Source organism: Pogona vitticeps, chromosome 3 (genome assembly GCF_051106095.1).
Source record: "Pogona vitticeps strain Pit_001003342236 chromosome 3, PviZW2.1, whole genome shotgun sequence".
In the NCBI taxonomy this organism is placed as follows: Eukaryota; Metazoa; Chordata; class Lepidosauria; order Squamata; family Agamidae; genus Pogona; species Pogona vitticeps.
The window spans coordinates 115,649-143,559 of record NC_135785.1 but is presented as its reverse complement, the minus strand read 5'-3'; the positions used below and the strand labels follow the sequence as shown (position 1 = coordinate 143,559).

General features: G+C 50.2%; 1 protein-coding gene and 1 long non-coding RNA gene across 3 annotated transcripts in view; one reads left to right on the top strand and one right to left on the bottom strand.

Annotated features, from left to right (window-relative positions):
* MELTF (melanotransferrin) overlaps positions 1 to 27,911 on the top strand; it is a 38,765-nt gene that overhangs the window by 424 nt on the left and 10,430 nt on the right. Inside the window, exons 2-9 of one of the 2 annotated variants that reach the window (XM_072996440.2) lie at positions 2,406 to 2,560; positions 12,274 to 12,373; positions 18,006 to 18,188; positions 19,115 to 19,271; positions 21,349 to 21,416; positions 22,040 to 22,227; positions 24,486 to 24,666; positions 27,384 to 27,535. In XM_072996440.2, coding sequence (XP_072852541.2) covers positions 2,406 to 2,560; positions 12,274 to 12,373; positions 18,006 to 18,188; positions 19,115 to 19,271; positions 21,349 to 21,416; positions 22,040 to 22,227; positions 24,486 to 24,666; positions 27,384 to 27,535 — 1,184 coding nt within the window. Of the gene's footprint in view, positions 1 to 2,405; positions 2,561 to 12,273; positions 12,374 to 17,863; positions 18,189 to 19,114; positions 19,272 to 21,348; positions 21,417 to 22,039; positions 22,228 to 24,485; positions 24,667 to 27,383; positions 27,536 to 27,911 lie in introns of those variants that run through there. The other variant, XM_072996441.2, reaches the window with a different exon arrangement.
* LOC140706111 (uncharacterized) lies at positions 812 to 5,073 on the bottom strand. Its single transcript, XR_012085847.2, has 2 exons — positions 3,078 to 5,073; positions 812 to 2,821 (listed from the first exon to the last, which is right to left on the bottom strand). It is a non-coding gene; the product is annotated as an uncharacterized LOC140706111 (long non-coding RNA).

Genomic DNA, 27,911 nt, shown 5'->3' with positions numbered 1-27,911 from the left:
GTGTTTCTTAGCTATCCTTTCAAGCAAGTGTGCCTCCCCCCCCCAAAATAATAATAATAATAATAATAAAGTATGGCTAGTCTTTGTTTCAATAGAGCTTGGAGCTGGGGGAAGGGAGTAGCCTTCTATTCCAGATGTAATTTACAGCAGGATTTGGCATTTAACCCAAAGAGAGGGAGACGAAGCACGAGAGAGTCGTTGGATGGCAATGCCAAGAATTGCTTCACACCCCACCCCTACTCCCACAAAAGGCCGTAGCAGCCCTCAGGAGGTGAGCCCTGATCCGCTGGCGCAGCAGTGTACCCTTGGACTTTGCTGCCAGGCACCACGAGAGCCTTGCGTTTTGATTGCGACTAAAGGTGGCTTCCGGGCAGGGAAGGGGCACTGACAGCGGGAGCGGTTCCTGCCTATTTTGCTGGAGACGTTCCTGGCCAGGTTCAAACATCCTCGTTCAAATCCCAGTCCTGCACCATCCCACTTCTTGCGCAAAAGTTGAGAACCTTATAGCCCGGAGGCCCACAGCTGGGCATGTGCTGACCAAAATGTTTGTGTTTAGGAAAACAGTAGAAGCCTGGGCTTCAAAGTGTTGGCGTGCCGGGAATGGCCCGTTCTCCCAAATCCCAGCTCAGCCTTCTATCTATCCAGGCTTCTCCTTTGAGCTGGCCACTTCCCTCAACAGACAACTGGACGCCTTCTCGGAGTGTGAGCCCACACAGAGTGGGCATTTTTATGTGCCACCAGAAAATTAGATCATTCGTTTGCCCTAGAAAGAAAAAGGTATAACCAGAGAGGATCTGAGGCTATTCACAAGTGCAATCAATTTGAACATTTATTTAAATTACAGCAGAAAACAGAGAATAAGAGCCATGAATATCAATAGAAAAGAAATCAGAGGAAGAATAATCTCAATTAAAGCAACAGGGGAAATTGTAGTTATGCAAAATTAACTCCTGTTAGCCCTTTATAAAACACTATCTTTGCCCCTAACCTTCCACCAGCCCTCTAGTTAAAGTTCACTCAGTTCCCAGCTGTGTAGCAGTCTTTGGTCAAGAGACTGAGAAAGAAAAACATTGCGCTACATACTTCAAGGAACAGGTTCCTGAAGACCCAGGGGAATGTGCAGGAGAATGGATCGATCCAGGAGAATCCTGATGGGAACATCAGAAAGGAACATGTAAAATAAGGCAGTAAAGCCACTGGTCTGTGGGTTGAGAAAATAAAAATAAAAGATGAAAGTAAGGGGATAAAAAGTCCCAAATGTGGCCCAGGAGAAAGGAGCTCTTTGTAAAAAGAAACACAAGGGGAAGGGACGCGTGGCATCTCTCACAAGGAGTAATCTAATCCACTGAGAGTTTCTTCTCTCAGAATGAAGGCCCAAATAAGGCCCAAAGGCGGCCAAAATCTGCAAAAGGAAACATAGCAAGAGAAAAAAGGGAACTGAAAAACATCCTGTGAGTTTGTGTGACTCTGAGCTGCTAATATTCATGCAGTCTGATCGGCTTTCTTACTTTCGTCTCTAAAATTCAACTCTATGTTAGTAGATGGTGTGTTGGCAGAAAAAAACACATCGCACCAGCCTTCTTTATTCCAAGAAAGTAAGCCATCCCTGGGTCCTGAGACACATGGCGCGACCAGAGCATCCTGTCAGAGCAGACTCTGGGTCTGGGGCCATTGGAAGTATCATCCGAGGCCGCTGTCGCCTGTCTGTACCGCCCATTGAACCTCGAACAGTAACCAGCTCTTCTAAGTGAAGCTCCGCATGGAGGGGCTCACTGCAACCCAGGAAATGGCTGGGGAGGGAAGTTGGGGGGGGGGAGGTTGTGTCTCAGAAGGACTTGGCACCCGGGAGGCTTCGCTCCCAAGCAAGAGCCACCAGAGATTAAGAAAAGGCCGTTGTTGTTGTTGTGAAGACCTCTCTCTCTCTCTCTCTCTCTCTCTCTCTCTCTCTCTCTCTCTCACACACACACACACACACACACACACACACACACACAAACAGAGGGGGGGAGCTCCTTCCCAGAGAGGCAGAGAGACAAAGTTCCCTTCCTGCCTCCTCAGCAAACCCAGCTTTGTGTGGAGGTGTAACTTCATCTGGCTCTAGGCATCCACCTCCAGTGACATTTTCTCTGCCCAGAAATGGATGCCGAAATAAACAAAAGGATGACAACGATCATCATCATCATCTGGACTGTCTCTTGAAGGCACTGACTGGTTGAATGCCTGCCGCCTGCTGGACTCTGTTTCAGCAGAAGCGGCGAAGGGAGAGCCTGCCAACGGCTGGCCGAAGCCCCTGGCGAGGCCAGAAGCGCCACCTGGGAGGGCCGTCCGGCTCTGCCGAGACAGGTCCTGAGCCTGGTCCTGAGCCGCTGTGGCTCTGATGTTTCCTTGGTGCCTCTTCTTTTCAGCCTTCCCCGCGGACCTCTTGCGCTGGTGCACCACCTCCGAGCAGGAGCTAGCCAAGTGCAGTGACATGAGCAAAGCCTTCTCCAGGGCTAACCTTCTTCCCGATGTGGCTTGCGTTGTCGGTGGCTCAGCCTTCGGTTGCATCTCCATGATCAACGTAAGTCTGTGTTGCTTGTGTGTGTCTGGATCTTGGGTTCAGGGGAGCAGGATGGGGGGTAGGTCCTTCTCTCCCCAAGTGCACAGCCCTTCCTCCTTTGACCTTCCGGGCGGGTGCAGAGGGGGCAACCGAAAGGCCAGGCACTGTTTTTCTCCTGTCCTGCTTGTGGGCTGACTGGTGGGGCGCCTGGTGGCTGCTAGGAGAGGGACACCGGAGGCTGTTCCAGACGGGACGGCTAAGGTCTGATCCAGCCAGAGGGTTCTGTGTAGGACATTCGAAGGAAAGATCAGAGTTAGGGGTGGGGGAGACCAAGTTTTCCACATACTGAGGCCCAAGGGTGAAAGAACAGGGAACAGCCCTGCCTGGAGCCACCTATTATACCCTACCCCACCCCCCAAAAAATAGCCCCATTCATTGCTGACTCCTTACAGTTTATTTCTGGGGGAGCTGGGTCGGCCCCAGGGCGCTCAAGCCCAACCCGCCCTGCTCCAGGTTCCCTTTGCCCGGAGTTTCTCACCCGTCTCTGTGGCTGGCAAGTGTGGGCAGCCGCCCTCCTGGGTCTCTGGCAGCGGTGCCTCTCTGTGTACGCCGCGCCCCAGCAAACCTCACGTGTGCCTCCATTGGCCACCAGCCCCTGGGCAGGCCTATCCTTACCTTGGAGGGCCTTGGATGGCTCAGCTCTGCTGTATGCAAAGAAATTCATTTCAGGTAAAGAATAAATCCATAAATGAAGCAACCCTGCCGCCTGGAAACCCCCTTTTGTTCCAGGAACGTTCAGTGTAGCAAACAAGAGTTCAGAATAAAACTTAGAACCAATGAAATACTATACCAGCAATTGTACACAGAGAAAAATTCAAGAAAAATATTTGAAGAGCAGGAATGCAGCCCCTGCAGATGCTTTCTCGTACACCCCGTCAGCACCACTGAATGACAGGGACAATACGAGCGCCGTTGTGGTCCCTTCCATGGCCAGGGCTGTCTTGGGAGTGGCTCTCTTCGCTTCCTGACTCCGGAGGGAAGACACCCGGCTGCTGCAAGAGGGCGAGGAGAGACAAGGAGGCCACAGTGTCTGGAACCCAGCAGAGAGACAGAGCAGCTCCTGTGAGCAGCAACCGTAAAGAAGGCAGTTGCTTGCTATAACCAGCTACTGTACCAAAGGGATCCAGGTGCCACAAACCTCTGAAGTTGAAGAATTGGTTCCTAGATGGAGGGTGAGGCTGAAAGCCTTAAAACCATGGCTGTCTTGTTTCAGACTTCTGAATTTCTGCTAAAATTCTCTTTGCTAAATAGTAGAAGTACAGAGATCCGCAAAGGAGAATAGCTACTGTACGAAGTTTACTAGAGTCCCCTTTCTCATTAACGGGCATTAACTGCATCTCAGTAACTCACTCTGAGACATCTGTAGGATAAATAATAAAATTTGTGGTTTTTTTAACTTTCCGTAACAATTGCTTTAAGGTATAGACTAGGGTGTGCTGCTTTCTTTATTGTCACATAACTATCTGCTTGGACCATCGCAATTGCTCAGGTTTGCTCTTGGTGCCTCCACATATGAATTCAAGGCTCTGCCTTTTGACCTCTCTATCGCCCCAAGGGTCTTCAAAAATGCACATCTTTGCACAAAATGTTTCATTAACATCTCCAATTTTCTTGAACAGATCTCTGGTTTTTCCCTTTCTATTATTTTCCTCTATTTCTTTGCAATGTTCATTTAAGAAGGCCCTCTTGTCTCTCCTTGCTATTCTTTGGATGTCTGCATTCCATTTTCTGTAACTTTCCCTGTCTCCCCTGCATTTTGTTTCCCTTCTCCTCTCTGCTATTTGTAAGGCCTCGTTGGACAGCCACTTTGCTTTCTTGCGTTTCCTTTTCTTTGCGATGGTTTTTGTTGCTGCCTCCTGTGCAGTGTTACAAACCTCCATCCATAGTTCTTCAGGCTCTCTGTTCACCAAATCTAATTCCTTAAATCTGTTCTTCACTTCCACTGTGCATTCATAAGGGATTTGGTTTAGATTATACCTGACTAGCACAGTGGATTTTCCTACTTTTGAGTTTTCCTATAAGAAGCTGATGATCAGAGCCCCAATCAGCTCCAGGTCTTGTTTTTGCGGACTGTATAGAGCTTCTCCATCTTTGGCTGTAGAGAATATAATCAATCTGATTTCAGTATTGCCCATCTGATGATGTCCGTATGTAGAGTCACTTCTTGTGTTGTTGGAAAAGAGTGTTTGTGATGACCAGCTTGTTCTCTTGATAAAACTCTATTAGCCTTTGCCCTGCTTCGTTTTGAACTCCAAGGCCAAACTTCCCTGTTGTTCCTTTCATTTCTTGACTCCCTACTTTGGCATTCCAATTCCCTAGAATGAGAAGAACATCTTTCTTTGCTGTCAGTTCTAGAAGGTGTTGTAAGTCTTCATAAGTAGTTAGAGGGGGTAGCCTTCATCAAACCGCCATTTTGACAGTTGCGCCGCCCCTTTTTGGGACCTTGCAGCGGAAGGGGTGGGCCTTCCGGCGTCTAGGCTCGACCCAGGCCCCTTCCGAAGGAAGGGGCGGGTCGAGCGGTAACGTCAGGGGTTGTGGAGGGCCCCGTGGGCCTATAGGGGTCTTTTCCTCGAGTCCGGGGGTCCCCCGTGACCCTAGGGTGGCCTGAGGATTGGTCCCCGAGGGGTTGTGCCACCCCGCGGCCCTGTAGGCCAATGGGGAGCGGTTGGCGGGGTTTGGCTAGTAAGGGGTGGCCATAGGACATGCCCCGGCTTGCATTTAGGCCACTGGGGCCTGAAATTCACACCAGGGATTTTGGGGGCCCTTCTCATATGCTGTAACAGTAAATTAAATAATTAGACCTTCTAAACGGGAGACAATTTTGAAACCATGTTTAAAAACAACAATAAACCGCTTCTCTTCGGTTCTGACAGACTGCAGAGGTTGCAGGAACACCCCTAGGCCACATCTTCCAGAAGGGTTGGGTTGTGTGGGGGTGACGTAAGTGCTGTTTGAGGCCAACGTGGCCCTATAGGGGTTTCCTAGAGTTGGGTATTCCCCCGTGACTCTAGGGAGGCCTGAGCATTGGTTCCCGAAGGGAAGGGCCAGCCTGCGGCCCTGTAGGCCAATGGGGAGAGGTTGGTGGGGCATAGCTAGAAATGGGCGGGCTATCGGGCATGCCTCGACATGCCCTATAGCCCTCCCGGTTCTGAAAGGCCGCAGAGGTTGCTGGAACACCACAGTCTTGCCGAGCATTGCAGAGACCAGATCGTCTTGGAGGCCATGGAGGACAAGGAAAACCAGCACCCATGTACACAGGCAGCCCCAAAGGCTGAAATTCAAGAGAACATGGACTCCAAAACCATAGACAAACCCAGAAAGCGCTCCCTGAGTACAGGTTCTGAGAATGAGAACATGCCACCTGCAGTACCACAAGGTCTGGAAGACCCTGAAAGCTCTGAATGCTTGCATAATATGGAAGCTTCCTTTTATACAGAGAAATCATCTGAAACACAGGTATGTACTCCTTTGTAGAAGGGGGGTGTCAGAGGTTTTCTATATGTGGCTATTCTGTGTTTGTTAAAAGAATCTTTGATTTTTCAGGAACTACCCCATTTACAAGTAGGCAGAATGGCCCTGAAAAGAACAGCTGCAATGCGCTCTGCTGTAAGGGCCTGTCTTTATGGAATTTTGAAGCACTGTCTGGCTGGTTTTCTTAAAGCGGAATGTGAAGGTTGCAGACTACAAAGCCCAAGTCAAATGGACAAACAAGCCCTTTCCAGGCTGTTAAGAACATTGTATAGGGTATAGATACAGAAAGCTGCATTCCTTATAGTTTTATTGCTGCATTGTATCACACAGAAACAATTTATAATCATAGCCTTTTATATTTGGTAAAACTGAGAGAATGAAAAGATTCCTTTAATTTAAGTAAAATTTCACATTGTATAGGGTATAGATACAGAAAGCTGCATTCCTTATAGTTTTATTGCTGCATTGTATCACACAGAAACAATTTATAATCATAGCCTTTTATATTTGGTAAAACTACCTCTAGAAAGTGCGTATCAGATTTTCTCAATAGCTTTTTTAAGTAAGTATATGCGTTTTGAGATATTCCTACAAATTTAATAAGCTCTTTTATATAATTAAAAGTGTTGTTGGTGAGATACAAAATATTCTTTCTGTAAGCCTTCATAGTAATAATAAAAAGGGCTTTCTTAACACATATTCTTCTACACAATGTTCTTAACAGCCTGGAAAGGGCTTGTTTGTCCCAGAACAAACACGGATGGTCCATTTGACTTGGGCTTTGTAGTCTGCAACCTTCACATTCCGCTTTAAGAAAACCAGCCAGACAGTGCTTCAAAATTCCATAAAGACAGGCCCTTACAGCAGAGCGCATTGCAGCTGTTCTTTTCAGGGCCATTCTGCCTACTTGTAAATGGGGTAGTTCCTGAAAAATCAAAGATTCTTTTAACAAACACAGAATAGCCACATATAGAAAACCTCTGACACCCCCCTTCTACAAAGGAGTACATACCTGTGTTTCAGATGATTTCTCTGTATAAAAGGAAGCTTCCATATTATGCAAGCATTCAGAGCTTTCAGGGTCTTCCAGACCTTGTGGTACTGCAGGTGGCATGTTCTCATTCTCAGAACCTGTACTCAGGGAGCGCTTTCTGGGTTTGTCTATGGTTTTGGAGTCCATGTTCTCTTGAATTTCAGCCTTTGGGGCTGCCTGTGTACATGGGTGCTGGTTTTCCTTGTCCTCCATGGCCTCCAAGACGATCCGGTCTCTGCAATGCTCGGCAAGACTGTGGTGTTCCAGCAACCTCTGCGGCCTTTCAGAACCGGGAGGGCTATAGGGCATGTCGAGGCATGCCCGATAGCCCGCCCATTTCTAGCTATGCCCCACCAACCTCTCCCCATTGGCCTACAGGGCCGCAGGCTGGCCCTTCCCTTCGGGAACCAATGCTCAGGCCTCCCTAGAGTCACGGGGGAATACCCAACTCTAGGAAACCCCTATAGGGCCACGTTGGCCTCAAACAGCACTTACGTCACCCCCACACAACCCAACCCTTCTGGAAGATGTGGCCTAGGGGTGTTCCTGCAACCTCTGCAGTCTGTCAGAACCGAAGAGAAGCGGTTTATTGTTGTTTTTAAACATGGTTTCAAAATTGTCTCCCGTTTAGAAGGTCTAATTATTTAATTTACTGTTACAGCATATGAGAAGGGCCCCCAAAATCCCTGGTGTGAATTTCAGGCCCCAGTGGCCTAAATGCAAGCCGGGGCATGTCCTATGGCCACCCCTTACTAGCCAAACCCCGCCAACCGCTCCCCATTGGCCTACAGGGCCGCGGGGTGGCACAACCCCTCGGGGACCAATCCTCAGGCCACCCTAGGGTCACGGGGGACCCCCGGACTCGAGGAAAAGACCCCTATAGGCCCACGGGGCCCTCCACAACCCCTGACGTTACCGCTCGACCCGCCCCTTCCTTCGGAAGGGGCCTGGGTCGAGCCTAGACGCCGGAAGGCCCACCCCTTCCGCTGCAAGGTCCCAAAAAGGGGCGGCGCAACTGTCAAAATGGCGGTTTGATGAAGGCTACCCCCTCTAACTACTTACCTGTACTGGATGACTGAAATGTTGCATACCTAAAGGGTCAGTTTCCACATACTGTATTATAACCTACAGGAAGGCTGTTCAACCAAGAACAAGCACTTGCCTTGGGAAGTGTCTCGGTGCTGTGATTCAGAAAGGGCTGGTGGGCAACGATTAGGGCTCCTCTGGTGAGATGTTTGGGATTCTCAAGTTGAGGGGAGGGGGTGTTGCACGCCTTTCCTTTCCTATGTGCTTTTCCGCTCTTTTTATTCAACCATTTTAACGTAGGATATTTATAATTGCAGCATGGTGTCATATTTTTAGCTGTCTTTTAGGCAGATTGCAAGCAACGCTGAGTGTCCCCTCCCCCAATTCCTCATCAGCTTCCTGCCGCTCTCCTCTGCCTGGCAGTCCAAAGTCCCGCTGGGCTCTAGCCATGGAGGAGGAGGAGGAGGAGGAGAGCCATCCTTGGGGAAGGCAAAGGGGAACCCTCCTGCGCGGCCGTTTGACAGGCCTCTTGCTGTCTACTTTTCACAGTGCGAGCAAAGTCCAGCAGACTTGCCCCCAGCTGCGGGCAGGTCACCCTTGGGTGGAGTGCCAGACTTCCCAGTGCCCCGGAGACAGATGCCCACCCTCCAGTTCTGGTGGAATATTCTACTGGCTTAGGAGGCCTTTCCTTGCAACCTCTCACTTGCCAAGGCAGATGCTCTCTCTCTTTCTCTCTCTCTCTCTCTCCCTTCCAAATACCCACACTCTGTACAACTGGTATCCTTGCCAACTGGCCACCCAGCCATATCAGGTGAGGTCTTTTTCTTGATCCCACCACCCTCAGAGTTCTGTTTAGTGGGGACGCAGGAGAGGGCCTTCTCTGTGGCTGCTCCTAGACTGTGGAACTCACTCCCACTGGAGGCCAGATTGGCCACACCTTTGGTGTCCTTCCACAAGCAGAAAAAGACCTTTCTCTTCCAGCAAGCTTTCCCTCAGTGACTGGTTGCCTGAGAGAAGATTTGCAAATTGGATTGTTGTGCCTTACTGCTTTTAATACAATTTTGGTGTTGCTTTTGTTTACAGTCTTTTAGTGTGTTATTTATGCAATTCTTTTTAGTATGTGTATGTGGTGGCGCTGTGGGTTAAAAGTGGTGGCGCTGCGGGTTACATCTCAGAAGCCCCTGTGCTGCAAGGTCAGAAGACCAGCCGTGGTAAGATCAAATCCATGCGACGGAGTGAGCTCCCCTCGCTTGTCCCAGCTCCTGGCAACCTAGCAGTTCGAAAGCATGTAAATGCGAGTCAATAAATAGGTACCACCTTGGTGGGAAGGTAACGCCGTTCCGTGTCTAGTCATGCTGGCCACATGACCATGAAAACTGTCTTTGGAGAAACGCTGGCTCTAGGGCTTGGAAACAGGGATGAGCACCATGCCCTAGAGTTGGACATGACTGGACTCAATGTCAAGGGGAACCTTTACCTTTTAGTATTTGTGTACTTACTGTTTATAGCTTTAAATATTTTATTTTAATGATATAAGCCACCTTGGGTCCTGTTTAAGGAGAAAGACAGGGTAAAATGTTTTAAATACCGTATTTTTCTGTGTATAAAATTATGCTTTTTCTTTAAATAATTAGACAAAAAATTGAGGGTTGCTTTATACACGGAAGGCAACCACTTTTCCCAGCCTTTTGTGAAGTGACGGGGCTTAGCAAAAAGGAAGGGAAAGCTCCCTTTGGGTAAAGCAGTCATGAAAGAGCTACAGGATCGCAACCTTTTGATCCTTAAAGCAGCCATGAAAAGGCTTCAAGATTGGAGCACGCCAGGCCCTCCTATCTTCCACTGCCTCCCGGAGTTGGGTCAAAGTCATGTTTGTCACTTCGATGACCCTGTCCAGCCATCTCATCCTCGGTCGTCCCCTTCTCCTCTTGCCCTCACACTTTCCCAACATCAGGGTCTTTTCCAGGGAGTTTTCTCTTCTCAAAAGATGGCCATAGTATTGGAGTCTCCGCTTCAGGATCTGTCCTTCCAGTGAACACTCAGGGTTGATTTCCTTCAGAACGGATAGGTTGGATCTCCTTGCAGTCCAGGGGATTCTCAAGAGTCTCCTCCAGCACCACAATTCAAAGGCATCAATTCTTCGGCGGTCAGCCTTCTTTGTGGTCCAGCTCTCACTTCCATACATCGCTACTGGAAAAACCATAGCTTTGACTATGCAGACCTTTGTTGGCAAGGTTTATTTCTTTAATAAAACTAGAATTTTACAGCTCCGTCTTCATTCAGACTGCTGGAGGCATTGTAGATACTAACCACACTGTCCCATGTGCTTGGAAGTCTTTTAAGGATTTTTTTTTAAAGGGGCTTTACGTTTTCTACCTTGCAGAGTTGGTTTGCACCCAGGTGCAACCACCTGCTTGTTTTAGTCTCCCTGATGCACCAAGGAGCAAGTGGCTCAGAGGGTTTTGGGAGAAAGGAACGTTGCACGGAAACCTTTCCTGGTCACTAGCGCACTGACCTGCCTGGCAAGCGCCCACACGAGGTAACACAAAGGCAGTGTGGCTGAGTGGCAAGGAATGCTTCGGGTGCCCCAGCCTTGTTCACAGGGGGTGGTAGGGAAGACATGCTGTGCCCCTCTCCCTGGACTGGGGCTTCAGGGCAGGGATCCCACGCCGGGAGTGAAGCCCAAAGTCTGCTTTAAGGCAAGGCTTCCTGGGAAAGATAGTAATTTTTTATGTTGGCTTTTTAGCTATAATAAATAATATATAACATCTTGCTTTGCAGAATCTGCTGCACACAGCAGCTTGCAGCACTTAGATTAAAAAACCACTTTGTATAAAAGAAATCTGATGTTCTCCCGGATGTGTCTTTGTGGCAGCAAAGCAATGGGGTAGCCAAATCCCTTGCGCTCTTGCCTGCAACATTCGATAACGTTTACTGCTGCTTCGAAACATCTGTAGAAAGAACACACCTCCTCGTGCTTGGACACATCGCCTTGGTCACACACACACGTTCTGGAGTCACTGACAGGCCCGTCGTTCTTTCCTCTGGGAAACGACTCGCTTTCTTGCGGGAGCAGGACAGCGGTGCCTTCCTGAGTCCTCACGGGCCCTGACCGGGAGGGGCTCAGGGACACCTCCAACCTCCTCCTGAGCTCTGTCCCCTACCTGCGCGGGTCTGGTCTTTCCGAGCAAATACGTTTGAACCGACAGATGCGCATCTACACAGTCTGGGTTGCCTGTTTTTATATACAGTATATCAGCAGATGCCAGAAGAAAAAAAAGGTCGAAGGCGGTAGGGGAAAAAAGGCCGAGGAAACCCGAGAGGGACGGACTGACCCCCTCCAGGAGTCCTTCGGGGGCAGGATCCGAGCGGGGCTGCGAAGGGCGCGGGACTCCTTTGGGAGGCCGGGAGCGCGCCGGGCGGGGAGGCGGGCGGGGGGGGCACACGGCCTCTCGGTGGCGGGCCGGGGGGCCGGGGGGGTGGTCTGGCTTCGAAAGGAGGGATGCTTTCCCTCGGGCTCCGAGGGGGTGCCGCCGGGCCTAGGGAGGGGGGGGTCCCCGCTCGGGGAAAGCTGCCCTGGAGGAAGGGAAAGCCCCCGGTGGAGGCGACGCTTCTGGGGCTGAAGAGTCCCCTCTCTCTTCCCCCCAGCCCCCGGCTATGGAGGGGGGAAGGCGGCTTGGGGAGCCCCCCCTCTCACAAGGCTCTGCCCCCCCCGCCGCCCGTTTCGCTCCGAGCACGCGCTTGGCGTCCCTGGCTGGGAGGGGAGGAGGGTGTCTCTGGCCATGGGCAGAGCGCGCTCTCTCTCACACACAGACACACACACACACACACACAGACCCCGCAGGGCAATCCGGGCTTCTCCTAATACGTGTCTCTCCCTCTCTCTCGGGACAGGCCTCCCCCCCCGACACCCCCCGTTCCCTGCCACGGCTGAGGGAGGGTCGGTGGGGGGGGAATCCTGGCGCCTGCCGGGGAGGGGCCTTTCCTGACCTTCCGTCCCGCTCGGGCTCGGGCTCTCCGCGGCCCCCCCCCCGGGGCTGGGACTGGGGCGGGGGGGGGACGGGGGGGGCGGCCAGGTGGGCTTCCCGAACCTTTCCTGCAGAGGAGAAACGCCCCCCCCCCCTTTTTTTTGGTCTTTGCTGTACAGGAGAGCGTGGCCGACGCGGCGGCCGTGGACGGGGGCCTCGTTTACCTGGCCGGGAAGGACTTCCACCTGAAGCCGGTGGTGGGCGAAGCCTACGGCCAAGGTAAGCAGAGCCGAGCCGAGCCGGCGCCCGTCCTGCCCGGCGCGCCCAGCTTCGCCCACCGCCGCCGGCTCGGCTTTCGCGCGGCTGGACGAGACGGGGGGGGGGACGGACGGGGGACGGAGGTTCCTCCTGACCGAGGCCGGGGGGGGGGGCGGCGGGGTTGCCTAGGAGCTGGAGAGGGAAGGCCGCGCCGGGCCCAAGACAGAGGGGGCCGGTCCCGTCCCCCTCCCCCCGTCCCGTCCCCCCCCCCCGGGAGCCGCCCCGGGCTGCTCTGATGGAGGCAAAGGGGGGCCCGGAAGAGCCGCCCGCCCGCCCGCTCCCGGTCTCCCTGCCCGGCGGCGAGGCTTTGGCTGCCTCCGGAGCTGCCGGTCCCTTGAAGAGGGTCGGGGAGGGGTTTCTCTGGGCGGGGGGGGGTGTGACGGGCCGCCCGTCCCGCGCTCGCCGGCGGTGCCTTCCAGCTTTCGAGATTCAAAGCAAGGCTCGCCCTCTTTACCTAAAACTCTCCAAACAGCTGCAGACCGGCTCCCTCCCCTTTATTCGAAGGGACCGGACAACGGGGATGGGGGGGGCTTGCCTTTGGAAACAGGCCAGAAAGGTCAGCGGGGGGGGGGGCCCACAGGCTGCAGCCAGGCTCCCTCCCGAGTGGGGCTGCTTCCAGGGACCAGAAGCCCCAAACCAGGCTGGTCCCTGGCCTGCAATCTCCAGCACACAGACGCCGGCCGGGCTCTCTAAGCCGGGCGCCCCGGGAAGGCGGTTCAGAAGGGGCAGCAAGTGCGGAAGGCGGGGGGGGGGGCAGGCTGGCCTCTGGAAAGTCACCCTCGGACCCCACGTGTCCCTTGGCCCGGGGGGGGGGGCTTCTGCCCTGGCTGCCAGTTGGCTTCTGGGTCAGCTTCAAGGTGTTTATGTGGACATTTAAAAGCCCTTAACGGTTTAGGGGCTTGTTACCCGTCTGAGCACCTCTCTCCCCCCCCCCAAATGTCTATCCGTCCCACTTGCACCTCATACGCTGGGATGTTGCAGATAGTGACCCCCCCCCCCCAGGAAGCCCAGAAATTTGCCACTTGAAATCCGGCCTTCTCCGGAGCCACTCCATCCCTTTGGAACTCATTCCCATCTGAGATACAATGAGCGGAAGGAGACAAGTTAAAATCCTCCTCTCGTCTATGTGTATCTGTCTGTTTCTGCCACCTTTATTGCATTTAATATTTTAAAATATGTTATAGCCTTTTTTTAAAGCAATTATTTTATTTTTGTTGTTACATTTCATGTTTACTGATTACGTGGGTGTTATTCAGATTGGATGTTGTGGGTTTTTCAGGCTCTTTGGCTCTTTGTCTCCTTCATGGATTGCTGCCTTGTCGTGGCGAAGGGGCTTGAGTAACTCAGAGAAGGGCTATGGGCTATGCCGTGCAGGGACACCCAAGACGGACAGGACATAGTGGAGAGTTCCGACTAAACGCAATCCACCTGGAGTAGGAAATGGCAAGCCACTCCAGTATCTTTGCCAAGAACGCCCCATGATCAGAAACAAAAGGCTAAAAGATATGATGCTGGAAGATGGGCCCCTCAGGTCGGAAGGCGTCCAACATGCTACTGAGGAAGAGTGGAGGACAAGTACAAGTAGCTCCAGAGCTAATGAAGTGGTTGGGCCAAAGCCGAAAGGACGCTCAGCTGTGGACGTGCCTGGAAGTGAAAGGAAAATCCAATGCTGCAAAGAAGAATACTGCATAGGAACCTGGAATGTAAGATCTATGAACGTTGGGAAGCTGGAGGTGGTCAAACAGGAGATGGCAAGAATAAACATCGACATCCTGGGCATCAGCGAACTAAAATGGACAGGAATGGGCGAATTCAGCTCAGATGATTATCATATCTACTATTGTGGGCAAGAATCCCGTAGAAGGAATGGAGTAGCCCTCATAGTCAACAAAAGAGTGGGAAAAGCTGTAATGGGATACAATCTCAAAAATGATAGAATGATGTCAATACGAATCCAAGGCAGACCATTCAACATCACAATAATCCAAGTTTATGCACCAACCAGCATTGCTGTGGAGACTGAAATTGAACAATTCTATGAAGATTTACAACACCTTCTAGAACTGACACCAAAGAAAGATGTTCTTCTCATTCTAGGGGACTGGAATGCTAAAGTAGGGAGCCAAGAGATAAAAGGAACAACAGGGAAGTTTGGCCTTGGAGTTCAGAATGAAGCAGGACAAAGGCTAATAGAGTTTTGTCAAGAGAATAAGCTGGTCATCACAAACACTCTTTTCCAACAACACAAGAGGCGACTCTATACATGGAAATCACCAGATGGGCAATATCGAAATCAAATTGATTATATTCTCTGCAGCCAAAGATGGAGAAGCTCTATACAGTCAGCAAAAACAAGACCTGGAGCTGACTGCGGTTCTGATCATCAGCTTCTCATAGCAAAATTCAAGCTTAGACTGAAGAGATTAGGAAAAACCACTGGGCCACTCAGGTATAATCTAAACCAAATCCCTTATGAATACACAGTGGAAGTAACGAACAGATTTAAGGAACTCGATTTGGTGGAGAGAGTGCCTGAAGAACTTTGGATAGAGGCTCGTAACATTGTCCAAGAGGCAGCAACGAAAACCATCCCAAAGAAAAGGAAATGCAAGAAAGCAAAGTGGTTGTCCAACGAGGCCTTAGAAATAGCAGAGAGGAGAAGGGAAGCAAAATGCAAGGGAGATAGGGAAAGTTACAGAAACTTGAATGCAGACTTCCAAAGAATAGCAAGGAGAGACAAGAGGGCCTTCTTAAATGAACAATGCAAAGAAATAGAGGAAGATAACAGAAAAGGAAAGACCAGAGATCTGTTCAGGAAAATTGGACATATTAGAGGAACATTTTGCGCAAAGATGAACATGATAAAAGACAAAAATGGGAAGGACCTAACAGAAGCAGAAGACGTCAAGAAGAGGTGGCAAGAATACACAGAGGAATTATATCAGAAAGATTTGGATATCCCGGACAACCCAGACAATGTAGTTGCTGACCTTGAGCCAGACATCCTGTAGAGCGAAGTCAAGTGGGCCTTAGAAAGCCTGGCTAACAACAAGGCCAGTGGAGGTGATGGCATTCCAGTTGAACTATTTAAAATCTTGAAAGATGATGCTGTTAAGGTGCTACATTCAATATGCCAGCAAGTTTGGAAAACTCAACAGTGGCCAGAGGATTGGAAAAGATCAGTCTACATCCCAATCCCAAAGAAAGGCAGTGCCAAAGAATGCTCCAACTACCGTACAATTGCACTCATTTCGCACGCTAGCAAGGTTATGCTCAAAATCCTACAAGGTAGGCTTCAACAGTATGTGGACCGAGAACTCTCAGAAGTACAAGCTGGATTCCGAAGAGGCAGAGGAACTCGAGACCAAATTGCTAACTTGCGCTGGATTATGGAGAAAGCCAGAGAGTTCCAGAAAAATATCTACTTCTGCTTCATTGACTATGCGAAAGCCTTTGACTGTGTGGACCACAGCAAACTATGGCAAGTTCTTAAAGAAATGGGAGTGCCTGACCACTTTATCTGTCTCCTGAGAAACCTATATGTGGGACAGGAAGCAACAGTTAGAACTGGTCATGGAACAACTGAGTGGTTCAAAATTGGGAAAGGAGTACGGCAAGGCTGTATATTGTCCCCCAGCTTATTTAACTTATATGCAGAATACATCATGCGGAAGGCTGGACTGGAAGAAACCCAAGCCGGAATTAAGATTGCCGGAAGAAATATCAACAACCTCCGATATGCAGATGATACGACTCTGATGGCAGAAAGTGAGGAGGAATTAAAGAACCTTGTAATGAGAGTGAAAGAGGAGAGTGCAAAAAACGGTCTGAAGCTCAACATCAAAAAAACTAAGATCATGGCCACTGGTCCCATCACCTCCTGGGAAATAGAAGGGGAAGATATGGAGGCAGTGTCACATTTTATCTTCCTGGGCTCCATGATCACTGCAGATGGAGACAGCAGCCCTGAAATTAAAAGGCGCCTTCTTCTTGGGAGGAAAGCGATGACAAATCTTGACAGCATCTTGAAAAGCAGAGACATCACCTTGCCAACAAAAGTCCGAATAGTCAAAGCTATGGTTTTTCCTGTCGTGATGTATGGAAGTGAGAGCTGGACCATAAAGAAAGCAGACCGCCGGAGAATTGATGCCTTTGAATTGTGGTGCTGGAGGAGGCTCTTGAGAATCCCCTGGACTGCAAGAAGAACAAACCTATCAGTTCTAAAGGAAATCAACCCTGAATGCTCACTTGAAGGACAGATCCTGAAGCTGAGGCTCCAGTACTTTGGCCATCTCATGAGAAGAAAAGAGTCCTCGGAAAAAACCTTGATGTTAGGAAGGTGTGATGGCAAGAGGAGAAGGGGACGACCGAGGATGAGATGGCTGGACAGTGTCTGCGAAGCAACCAACATGAACCTGACACAACTCCGGGAGGCAGTAGAAGACAGGAGGGCCTGGCGTGCTCTGGTCCATGGGGTCACGAAGAGTCGGACACGACTAAACGACTAAACACACACACACATTGGCTCTTTGTTCTGGAAGGTTGTTGTTCCTAACGTTTCGCCAGTCTCTGTGGCCATGGGCATCTTCAGAGGACAGCAACCTGTGCTCTGGTGCAGTTTGTTTGGGAGTGGAGTATTTATGGCTGTGAAAAGGACAAAAATACTCCACACTCAAACAAACTGCAACAGAGCATAGAGTGCTGTCCTCTGAAGATGCCCATGGCCACAGAGACTGGGGAAACGTCAGGACGAACAACCTTCAGAACAAAGAGCCCGAAAAACCCACAACAACCATCAGATCCTGGCCATGAAAGCCTTCGCGAATACAGTTACAGTGGACCCTTGACTTACAGACGGCTTGACTTACAGACTTTTTGAGTTACAGACTTCTCTGGCTGCAAAATTTAGGTTTGGCTTGCAGACTGAGATTTGACTTACAGACCAGAAAAAAACCAAAATGGAACAAAAACGGCCTGTTACGGGATTAATCGGTTTTCAATGCACTGTAGGTCAATGGAGACTTGACTTACAGACTTTTTGACTTGAGAACCGCCTTCCAATACGGATTAAGTTCTCAAGTCAAGACCCCACTGTATTGGGATTGTTTGTATTATGTTAGTATGATTTCTTTGCTGCTCAGAGTAGTGGTCCTGTTGCCATTTGGGTGGGATGGATGGATAAACCAAAAAGGGTCTTTGGTCCCTAGGACGGTGGGTGGGTGGGGCAGGGTGTTTATTGTCTTTTGGTGAGTGGTTTAAGTCTGTTTCTAAAACCCATGATTAAACAAACAAACAGCACCACGATTGGGGCCGGTTGGAAGTGGAGGAGACAGAATATCTTTCTCTCTCTCTCTCTCTCTCTCTCTCTCTCTCTCTGTGTGTGTGTGTGTGTGTGTGTGTGTGTGTGTGTGTGTGTGTGTGTGTGTGTGTGTGTGTGCGCGCGCGCGCAAGTCCCAGCGTATGCCCTCTTGCTTGAAGACGACCTTGTGGCAGCCGAGGATCCTCCCCTCCCACCCACCGAGGGCAGCCGGGCCTCACACCCCGGAGTTCCTGCCTTGCCACCTCCATCCTTTCACCTTCTCTCCTGGCACAGATGTCGGCACCTCCTATTACGCGGTGGCGGTGGTGAAGGCAAGCTCCAACCTGACCATCAACAGCCTGAGGGGGGCCAAGAGCTGCCACACCGCCTTGAATAGAACCGCAGGCTGGAACGTCCCCATCGGGTTCCTGCTGGACAGTGGCCGGATGCCGGTGGTCGACTGCCACGTGGCCCAGGGTGAGCCCTTCCTGGGCTGGGTGGGGCCCCCGTGACCAACCGGGGAGGGGTGGAGGTGGAGGAGAGCAAGGGAGAGAAGCAGCAGCTGCGCATGAGTGGTGTTCCAACCCTGATTCTGCCTGAACATGGCTTATTAAGGGTGTTCCATCAAGTGTGGATTCTGACTTCTTGGGGCCCTCCATGCAGCTTGCCCAAGGCCACCAAGGGTGGCTCTTTCCCTGGCTGGTACAGTGGAAGCACCAGCTCCTGAGACCTGGAATTGCAGCCACCGAGCTATCTGGTCCCCTCCTGAGCTGCCGAGGGCCCAACTCAGCTGCTGCTGGTGCTGCTCTGAGCAGCGGCACAGATGTTCTCATGCTGACAGAATTTGGGGGGGGGGATGGCACTCAACAGGCCTTGGAATGGGGGGGGCAGAGGGCTTTGCAGGCCACCAAGAAAAGTCACCCTGTTCCTGAGTGCCAAAAGCCAGCGTCCCCTTGGGAGGACTTTGGTGGGCCTTCCCAACATGTTCTTTGCCTTGCAAGAATGCTGACTCCCCACCCACCAACGCCAGTTCTGTAGGGTGGCACAGGGGATCCCTATGGCCCTGGGCATAGATCCCCCCTGGCCACCTATCAGTGCCTACAGTGGTGCAATCCCCCCCCCAAAAAAAACCCCAGCTGCAGTGCTCCTGATCCTTGCCTGAAGGGAGTAACATTGGGATGAAGGACTCTCGCAGCCCACATCTTGAGCTCAGCAGATTTTCAGGGCCAGGGCGACCAAACTCTTCTCCAGTGAACTTAGCCTTTCGGGCAAGTGTGAAAGGCTGGCCAGCTGGCCAGGAGCTCCCGGGCGTGTGAGGCTCTTTCTCACCTTGACCCAGGAAGGCTGGCCTTGCCCAGGCCCTTCCACCTGGCCAGAGATTCACCTGTTCCCTTCCCTTCCAGCGGCTGGGGAATTCTTCAAGTCCAGCTGTGTCCCCGGGGCCAATGGGGATGGCTACCCTCCCTCCCTTTGCGAGCTCTGCAAAGGGAACGCCACTGGGCAGGGCAGATGTGAGCCGAACCCCCAGGAGGAATATTACGACTACCTTGGCGCCTTCAGGTATCTCTCATGGGCCCCCGTGGGGCTGTCTTTGTTTCCTGGAGAGCAGATGGGAGTCCTTGGCACCTCCTGCATGGGTGGCCCCCAGAGGCCCCTTGGGGCTTTGTGGGCCTTCTCCTTGGGCGGGGGGAGGGTTACGACAGCCCAAACCCTGCCAGGGTGGGGTGGGGTGGGGTGGGGTGGGGTGGGGTGAGGGCCCCCTACTCTGGGGCTGAGTGGAGATGGGCGAGAGGAACATGCCAAGCCCAATCCACACCTCATCTCAGGGTGGGGTGGAGAAAGACGCTTCCTGAACCCCGCTGGGCAGCCGTGTCTTCCAGTCTGTGCAGAGCAACCAAGCTGAATGGCTCCGTGTCCAGCAGGGCGAGGTGACATGTCTGGTGCCCACCCACTGGGGCCTGTTGAGGACTTGCGGGGGGGGGCGGCTTTCTCAGACATCAGAGATGGAAGCGGACGATCTGGTCATGGCCTAAAGCTGGAGGAACCTCTGACTTCATGGCGTGCCAAAGTGTGGCATTCCTCTCTCCCGCCCATCTAGCCTGAACCTCATGGATCAAATCCTTGCTTTAAGGGAAAGCCATTGCTTTAAAATCTGGTCTCCTTTCAGCAAAATATATCCATGCTCCACCTGCACCACATGCTAATGGGTGGAAAGAGAGCCACAGGGCAATTAATAATTTGTTATTTATTTAAAATATTTTTGTCTCACCTTTCTCCTTAGAAGAACCCAAGGAGGGTTACATCATTAAAAAGACAAGTATGTAGAATCTAAAAACCATAGGTATACAAATATTTAAAAAGAATTAAACAAGTATTACATTAAAAACAGTAATATAATCAATATGAAAACAGAATGTCCATTAGCATTGGGCAACCTTCAGTCTCAAGAGACAGTTAATTAATTAATTACATTTATAGCCTGCCCATCTAGTCATATAGACTACTCTGGGCAGGAAACAAAATATCATATAACAATGACTATGGTAAAATGCTCTAAATAGAGGTCTCTGAACAGCGTCTATTGTGGCTGAGAAGGCCAATTCGAGAGTGACAATCCCTTCCACACTGAAGACAGATACAATCTGTCCCCTGTCCAGCTCCCTGGTTTTGCTGCTTCCGGGACTGCCTCTTTGCCTCGGCCTGCTGGACAAGGGTCTCTTCAAATTGGGAGAGGCCGTGATGCACTGCCTGCCTCCAGGCTGAACGCTCAGATGTCAGGGTTTCCCATTGGTTGAGGTCCATTCCTAAGCCTTCAGATCCTGCTTGCAGATGTATTGCAGCTGTGGTCTGCCTCTGGGGCGATGTCCCTGCACTCATTCTCCATACAGGATATCCTTTGGAATCCGACCATCAGCCATTCTCACGACGTGCCCAAGCCAACATAGACGTCGCTGTTTCAGTAATACATGCTAAAAATTCCAGCTCGTTCTAGGACTACTCTGTTTGGAACTTTGTCCTGCCAGGTGATACCAAAAATCCATCGGAGGCAACACATATGGAAGGTGTTCAGCTTCCTCTCCTGCCGTGCACAAAAAGGGTCCAGGACTCACTGCAGGACAGGAGTGTGCTCAGGACACAGGCTCTAGAGACCTACTAGATCTTGGTATATACAGTAATCCAGTCAAGATTTAACTAGGGCATGCATGACCATGGCCAGATCCGTCCTCTCCAGGAACGGCCACAGCTGGTGCCCTAGTTTCAAATGTCCAAAGACACTCCTGGCCAACATGAAAACCTGGGCATCCAGGCTCAGAGATGAACCCAGGAGGGACACCCCCAAGCCGCGCACCTGTGTTTTCAGAGGGACTGTAATTGTTTATTAACAAATACATTTCTTTTTAATAATAATAAAGAATAAAGAAATGATAGAAGTAGTGTCACCCGTAGCTCCTGTTGGCATCCAACCCTGCCAGCATCTTTCCTTTCTTTGCACTTCATCTCTCTCTCTCTCTCTCTCTCTCTCTCTCTCTGTGTGTGTGTGTGTGTGTGTGTGTGTGTGTGTGTGTCAGGGGAGTCTTCCCCGCCTTGCTCTGTGGGGGTGCCAGTTTTGACGGCCCCCCTTGGCTTTCTGCTCTAGGTGCCTCGTGGAGGGAGCAGGAGAAGTGGCTTTCATCAAGCACAGCACAGTGGCGGAAGCCCTGGAGGGTGAGTCGGCCTGCAGGGAGGGAGGGAGGGAGGGCCTGCCTGACAGGAAAAGGGCAGGGAATGCTGGCCTGGCCTCCGGAGGCCAGGTGGGGGGGGGGGGGGGGGAAAGAGCCAGTGCTGGTCTCAAGACCTGGGGGGGGGAGCACAAGTCTCCACACGCCGACTAGCAATGGCAGTAAGGCTAGAAATGGTGGTCCCTGCGTGAAGAACCTTGGCTTGAAGCAGGGTGGGGAGTGGGGGAACTCTCTGTGGAACTGGGGGCGGGGTGGAGATTGGAGCTCAGCTGTGAAGGGAGCCTTTGGAGTGACGTGAACGGCACGTAGAGTGAGATGGAACAAGGATTTTTATTTATTTATTTATTTATTTATTTATTTGTTTATTTGTTTGTTTATTTATTTATTTATTTATTTATTTATTTATTTATTTAAAAACAGTTTTGTTTATAGTTTGCCAACAGTTTTGAAATACGGTAGATAAACCCCGTAAAAGTGTCTGCTTTGGGGAAAACCTTTTTTCTTACTGTTTGTCTGACCGCACGGGAGAACGCGGCCTTCCTCCCCGTGCGGGCCGTGGCATTCCTGGCCACCTTCTGCTGAGCTTCCTCCCAGGGTTCTTGATTTCAGGTCCGGCCGCCTCCTCCTGGGCCGAGGGCTTTCAGCAGCAGGACTTCCAGCTCCTCTGTCGTGATGGCAGCAGGGCAGCGGCCACAGCCTGGCGGACCTGCCACCTGGCGCGGGTTCCTGCGCATGCGGTGGTGGCCAGAGCCGACACGGATGGGGCCCTCCTCTTTCAGCTGCTTGACCAGGGACAGGTGGGTCAGGGTTCCTGGGCTCTGGACGGAGGGAGGGTCAAAAAGAACAGGCCGAGGAGGGGCTCAGTCAGCCCAGAATGGCCTTTGGACTCATCAGCCTCTTGCAGGCCAGCGGGTGACAGCCCTGCGGGAGTGGCAGGCAGGAGGCAATGCAAGCTGTTCCTTATCGGTCCTCGCTTAGTAGGCGTTCTTGACCCTGCTTTCCTGCCATAGAAATGCCACCTTTTTTCCCCACAAGGTATTCCTTCATTTTCAAAGCAAGTGTTGCTCTGACTGACATGGGCCTAAGCTAATTACTACATCCAACCACTTCGTCCTCATAATGCTACGAGTGAGAAGAATCTTGGAATTGTTGTAGATTACAAGCTATGAGCCAACAGTGTGATGTAGCTCCAAAAAAGGCCAATGTGATTTTAGGCTGCATTAACAGATGTATAGTCTCCAAATCCATAGATGTACTATTTCCCCCTCTATTCAGCACAGGTTAGGTCTCATCTAGAGTCCTGTGTCCAGTTCTGGACACCTCACTTTAAGAAGAATCCAGGCAAATTGGAAGAAGTTCAGAGGAGGGCAAGAAGGATGACCAGGGGACTGAAAACCAAGCCCTAGGAGGAAAAACGGAAAGAACTGAGCACGTGTAGCCTTAAGAAAAGAAGGCTTTAAAAAAAATATTTAAGGGATGACAGAAAGGAAAAGGGAATTGGAATTGATGAGGAAGAGGGGAGACAATAACATATTTCCATCCATTCTGTACCTATTGCCTTATCAAGATTTTAAGTTATTCTATTTACTCTTTTCTGCTTTCTAGATTGAGTTCTCATTTCAATATATGCTATTCATAAGCTGCCTGTTGATTCAGTTCAGTTGTTAAATAGATCCCATCTTTCTGTTGCCTTTTGCAAAGGATAGTCCTTCATGACTTCTGTTAAAATGTCCATTTCGGCTATTTCCCGTATCTTTTCAATAAGATCTTCTTGTTTCGGTACCGTTGGTCTTTTCCAATTTTTAGCATATAGAATTCTGGCTGCCGTAACTATGTATATAACTATATAATCCTTTGACTTATCTATATTTTCAGGTATCATACTCAATAGAAACAGTTCTGGGGTTAATGGCACCTTACAGAGCAATATTTGTTCCAACATAGCATGCACCCTTTTCCAATATTGTTTCGCTACTCCACATGACCACCACATATGATAATAGCTTCCCACTTGTATTTCACATTTCCAACACTTATTTGATACATCTGTATACCTGTACATCTTTGACAATTTTTCTGGGGTCATGTGCCACCTATAAAACATCTTATATATATTCTCTTTAAAGTTCACCGATCTTGTAAGCTTTATGTTATTTTGCCAAATATGGCAAATAGAAAAGAAGGCTGAGGGGGGGGGAATGATAGCATTTTTCAAATACTTGAAAGGCTATCATACAGAGGAGGGGCAGGATCTGTTCTCAATCATCTCAGAATGCAGGACAGGTCTTAGTGGGCTCGAGCTATAGGAAGCCAGATTTCAACTGAATATCAGGAAAAGCTTCACTGTTAGAGCAATACAACAATGAAACCAATTATCTAAGGAGGTCGTGGGAACTCCAGCACTGGAAGCATTCAAAAGAAAATCGGACAACCAACTGTTAGATCTGCTGTGATTTGGAATTCTGCACTGAGTTAGGGGGTTGGACTTGATGACCTTGTGAGTCCCTCTGACTGTGTTATTCTGTGATTCTATGAACTGGATTAGACCCATCAAGTCAGCTGGTGAACACTAAATCCATAGTTCATGGATGATGCACTCATCAGGACTAGCAATTGGATTTTAAGCCACAATGACCCAGTTGATGTGGAGAAATGCTTCCTGGGCAGAATTTGTGCTTGCTGGTGGGAGGGGGGGCTATGGCTCCTACTCCCTTTGGCGCCCAGGAAGCAATTCCAGTGAATTTCTGTGGGCCATGTGCCAGGGGCCCTATGAATGACCGAAGGACCCCTGCATGCCTCCAGCCATCCAGCCTGTGGGGTGTCTTAAGGGTCTAAGGAATCAACAGCCACTCAGGGGCTGCCCAGCAAGAATGAGCAGCAGAGGGAGGGCGACGGCAACGCCTCCTACTCCTCTGGTTGACCTGCGTGCCCATTTCCTCTCCCCTCCTCCTCCCCCCACCCGGGGGGGGCACTCCTAATTATTGCAGACGTGAGAGATGCTCTGGCCTTGCAGGCCTTTGGCTAACAAGATCTTGCTGTTCTGTCCATGTTTCAGCAAAGGTTTGATGGCGAAGACTCCCCTTTCCAGATGTTTGACTCCACAGCCTACGGTGGGAAGAACCTGCTCTTCAAAGATGCTACCACAGAACTGGTCCCCATTATGGAACAGGCCTACCAGGCCTGGTTAGGGGATGAGTATCTCCATGCCATGCGGGGCTTGGACTGCGACCCTGCAAGTACGGGATGCCGACCGGCTGGCTTGCCATCCTACGGAGGGCCTGTGGCTTCTGGAGCTTAGTGCTAGTCCCCAAAGAAAGCAGGAGAGGTTTTTGCTGTCACTGGGAAGGAGGGCATGGGCGGGCGTGAGCGAAACCTGAGAAAGGGGGAAGGAACTGGGTGGGGGCAGAGGAGGGAGGGAGGGAGGGAGGCCGGCCCGCCAATGGGACACCCCATTGGTCAAAGAATCCTGGTGGGGAGACAGGAAGGAAAAATATTGTGACCACAAAGACACAGGCAATAGAGAAACGGTGGTGTCCGTAAACACATACAACAGAAGTGGGGAAAGGAGTAGAAAATGACTAGCGGTTACTGCTGGAACCGCTCCAAACTCCAGTTCGCTTCAGCCCAGGGTGGAGGAAGGGATGTCTTTGGCAGTTGGGTGGATGTTAACGTGCCACTTAAACTGAAGTTAGGCTAGCTGCACAACCTTACCAAAAAGAAGCAGGAAAAAAAGTCCACTTGTGATTTTAGTCATACCCCATTTCCCCCTCAGGGTTCTCCTCCTTTCAGCAACCACCCTGTGGGGCAAAGCAAGCGGAGAAGAGGAACTCACTGTCCAGCGAAGATCCTCCATAGGGGTGGCCATTTTTGGGTGCCTGTGCAGCGAAAAATGGCTCCTAAACACAGCAGGGAGCCATTTTGAGCACCCAGTGGCCATTTTGAGAACCCGACGATCAGCTGTTTTGATCGTCGGGAAGCGAAAATCTATTCCTGAAACAGGGAACCGATCATTGCACAGCGAAATTCCCCCATTAAAACGTCATTTTGCGATTGCTTTTGCAATCGCAAAAACCTCGTCGTAATGTGGATTCATCGTTAAGCGGAGTGCCTGTCTTGCGAGGCACCACTGTTCTAAAATAGTGCGGCTTCTCCATGAACAACTGGAAGAAGCCTGCATTTCTCACAGATGTTTTGAGTGGAGGGAAGACACTTCAGGCCTGAGATCTTTGTTCCATTTCTCTCTAACTGGGAGGAAGACCAGCCTTACTCAGTCATTTGATGAGCCTGGGAAGACCACACCTGTGGCTAGCCTGGTTCCCTCTCTATGACTTTCAACACCAAAATCTGAAGAGTCAGAAGAAAGAAAGAAAAGTGACCGTATTTGGGTAGCCACAGCCAGAGGGAGAAAGAATCAGAGTTCTGGCTCATGTGGAGAGGCTACGTGGATAACAATGATCTCACCCTCTTCAGGTGGTCACGGTTGCGTGTTCAAATCCAGGATGGGAAGAGAAGGGCTCTTCCTCCTGAGTGGTCTTCACAGGCTCATCTGATGACTAAACAGGGCATCCCTTTTTTTAGACACAGAGGCTAAAATCCTGTTGCTTGATATAGTAAATTGCACAAGAGTAAACCCATTGAATCAATGGGGATTTGATGGGTCAAGGCCCTTGTAAATTCCATTGATTCAAATAGGCCTACTCTGTTACTGTAACATAGTAAGATACAGTAGGAGAAGGCCCATTTGAATCAGTGGAACTTAAAGAAAAGTTGACTCACTAATTCCCAATTGATTCCATGAGCCTACTCTAGTACAGTTTATATTTATTCATTCAATTTTTATATTGCCCATCTGGCTGCAAAGCCACTCTTGGGTGGCATACAATATAATAAGACAAAAAAAAAAAAACACCAATATTTAAAAAAAAGCTAAACAACAGGATTTGGGCCAATTGGTATCAGTTTCAAGTTGCCAAACATGCTACTTGTTCATTAGTTGGTAAGTCACAAGATGGGTTGGTTTTGAATTGGACATGCTGGTCATTGTGTATTTTACAGGGGAATTTGTTTGCAAAGGTTGAGTTTGTAAACATTACACTGACCATAAGTCTTGTGTTTATGGTTGCAATATCTGTGTAAAAACTATAGTTATGCTCTACCACATTGAAATGGAAAATGTTACCTCAAGGCAGGTTGTCAGACAGGAAACTTCCTTTTGTCTCTGCTGACCCATCTGCCGATCAGTCCCATCGCTTGAGGCTCAGTTCTGGGAGGAGGGGCTTTGCAGAAATTGAACACCCTTAGACCATTACTCAATCGTATTCAGTATTTATATTTATTTACTTGACATCTATACTGTCCATCTGGCAGCCAAGGCCACTCTGGGTGTTTTACAACAGCTTGTAAGCCCCCTTTCTTTGCTGGTAAAGAGGCCTCTTCTTGTCTCTTAATCCTTTTTTTTTTTTTTGCAATGAGGCCACCAGAAGAATGTGGAGGAAGGCAACCTTAGCTAAGCTTCATGCAGGTGGCCACTGGGACATGGGCTGTTTTCTTTTCTTTTCTTTTCTTTTCTTTTCTTTTCTTTTCTTTTCTTTTCTTTTCTTTTCTTTTCTTTTCTTTTCTTTTCTTTTCTTTTCTTTTCTTTTCTTTTCTTTCTTTTTTTGTCCCTTTGCTTCATAACACCAATGGCAAATGTTTCTGGTAAGCTTCCTGCAGCAGCCCCCCACCCCCAGCTCTCCTGGAGTCCTTGACAGGGTGCAGATTCCATCAGCATTCATGCGCAGTCAGTGTGTTGTGGCCAAGTTAAGTGTGCAGTGCCAAGTTAAGAACAACAGTTTTGCTTTTGGGGGAACGAGTCTGCCTGGTGATGCGTGCTCAGGTTTTGCCTTGAGTGGGACGGTGGAACCAGAAGACACGCACACACCAGAAGCATTCACACAATCTTGGTCCTTTGCAGGGTTGCCGGAATTCCTGCGCTGGTGTGTCTTGTCTACAGAGGAAAATCATAAATGCAGCGAAATGGCCGTAGCCTTTAAGGGGAAAAAGCTGATGCCAGAAATCCAGTGTGTTTCGGCTGAGAGCCAGGAGCAGTGCATGGAACAGATACAGGTAGGACCCCCACGGGTTGCCTGCGGACCTACGAGCACATCAGCTGGTAGGGTGTGCTGCTGCCGCCGCCGCCACTGCCTGGTCTCTTGGGGGCAGGTTGTGCATGTACAGGGTATTAAAAAGGCATCAATAAAATTATATATGATGGAGAGAGCATGGATACGAAGATGTTTCTGCCCTTCTGTGGTGGTAAAGGTAAAGGTTCCCCTTGACATTTAGTCCAGTCATGTCCAACTCTAGGGCGCAGTGCTCATCCCCGTTTCCAAGCCATGGAGCCAGCGTTTGTCCAAAGATAGTTTCCATGGTCACTTGGCCAGCGTGTCGAGACACGGAACGCCATGTGATGTTAAAACCCAAAGATGAATAGTGGGGAATC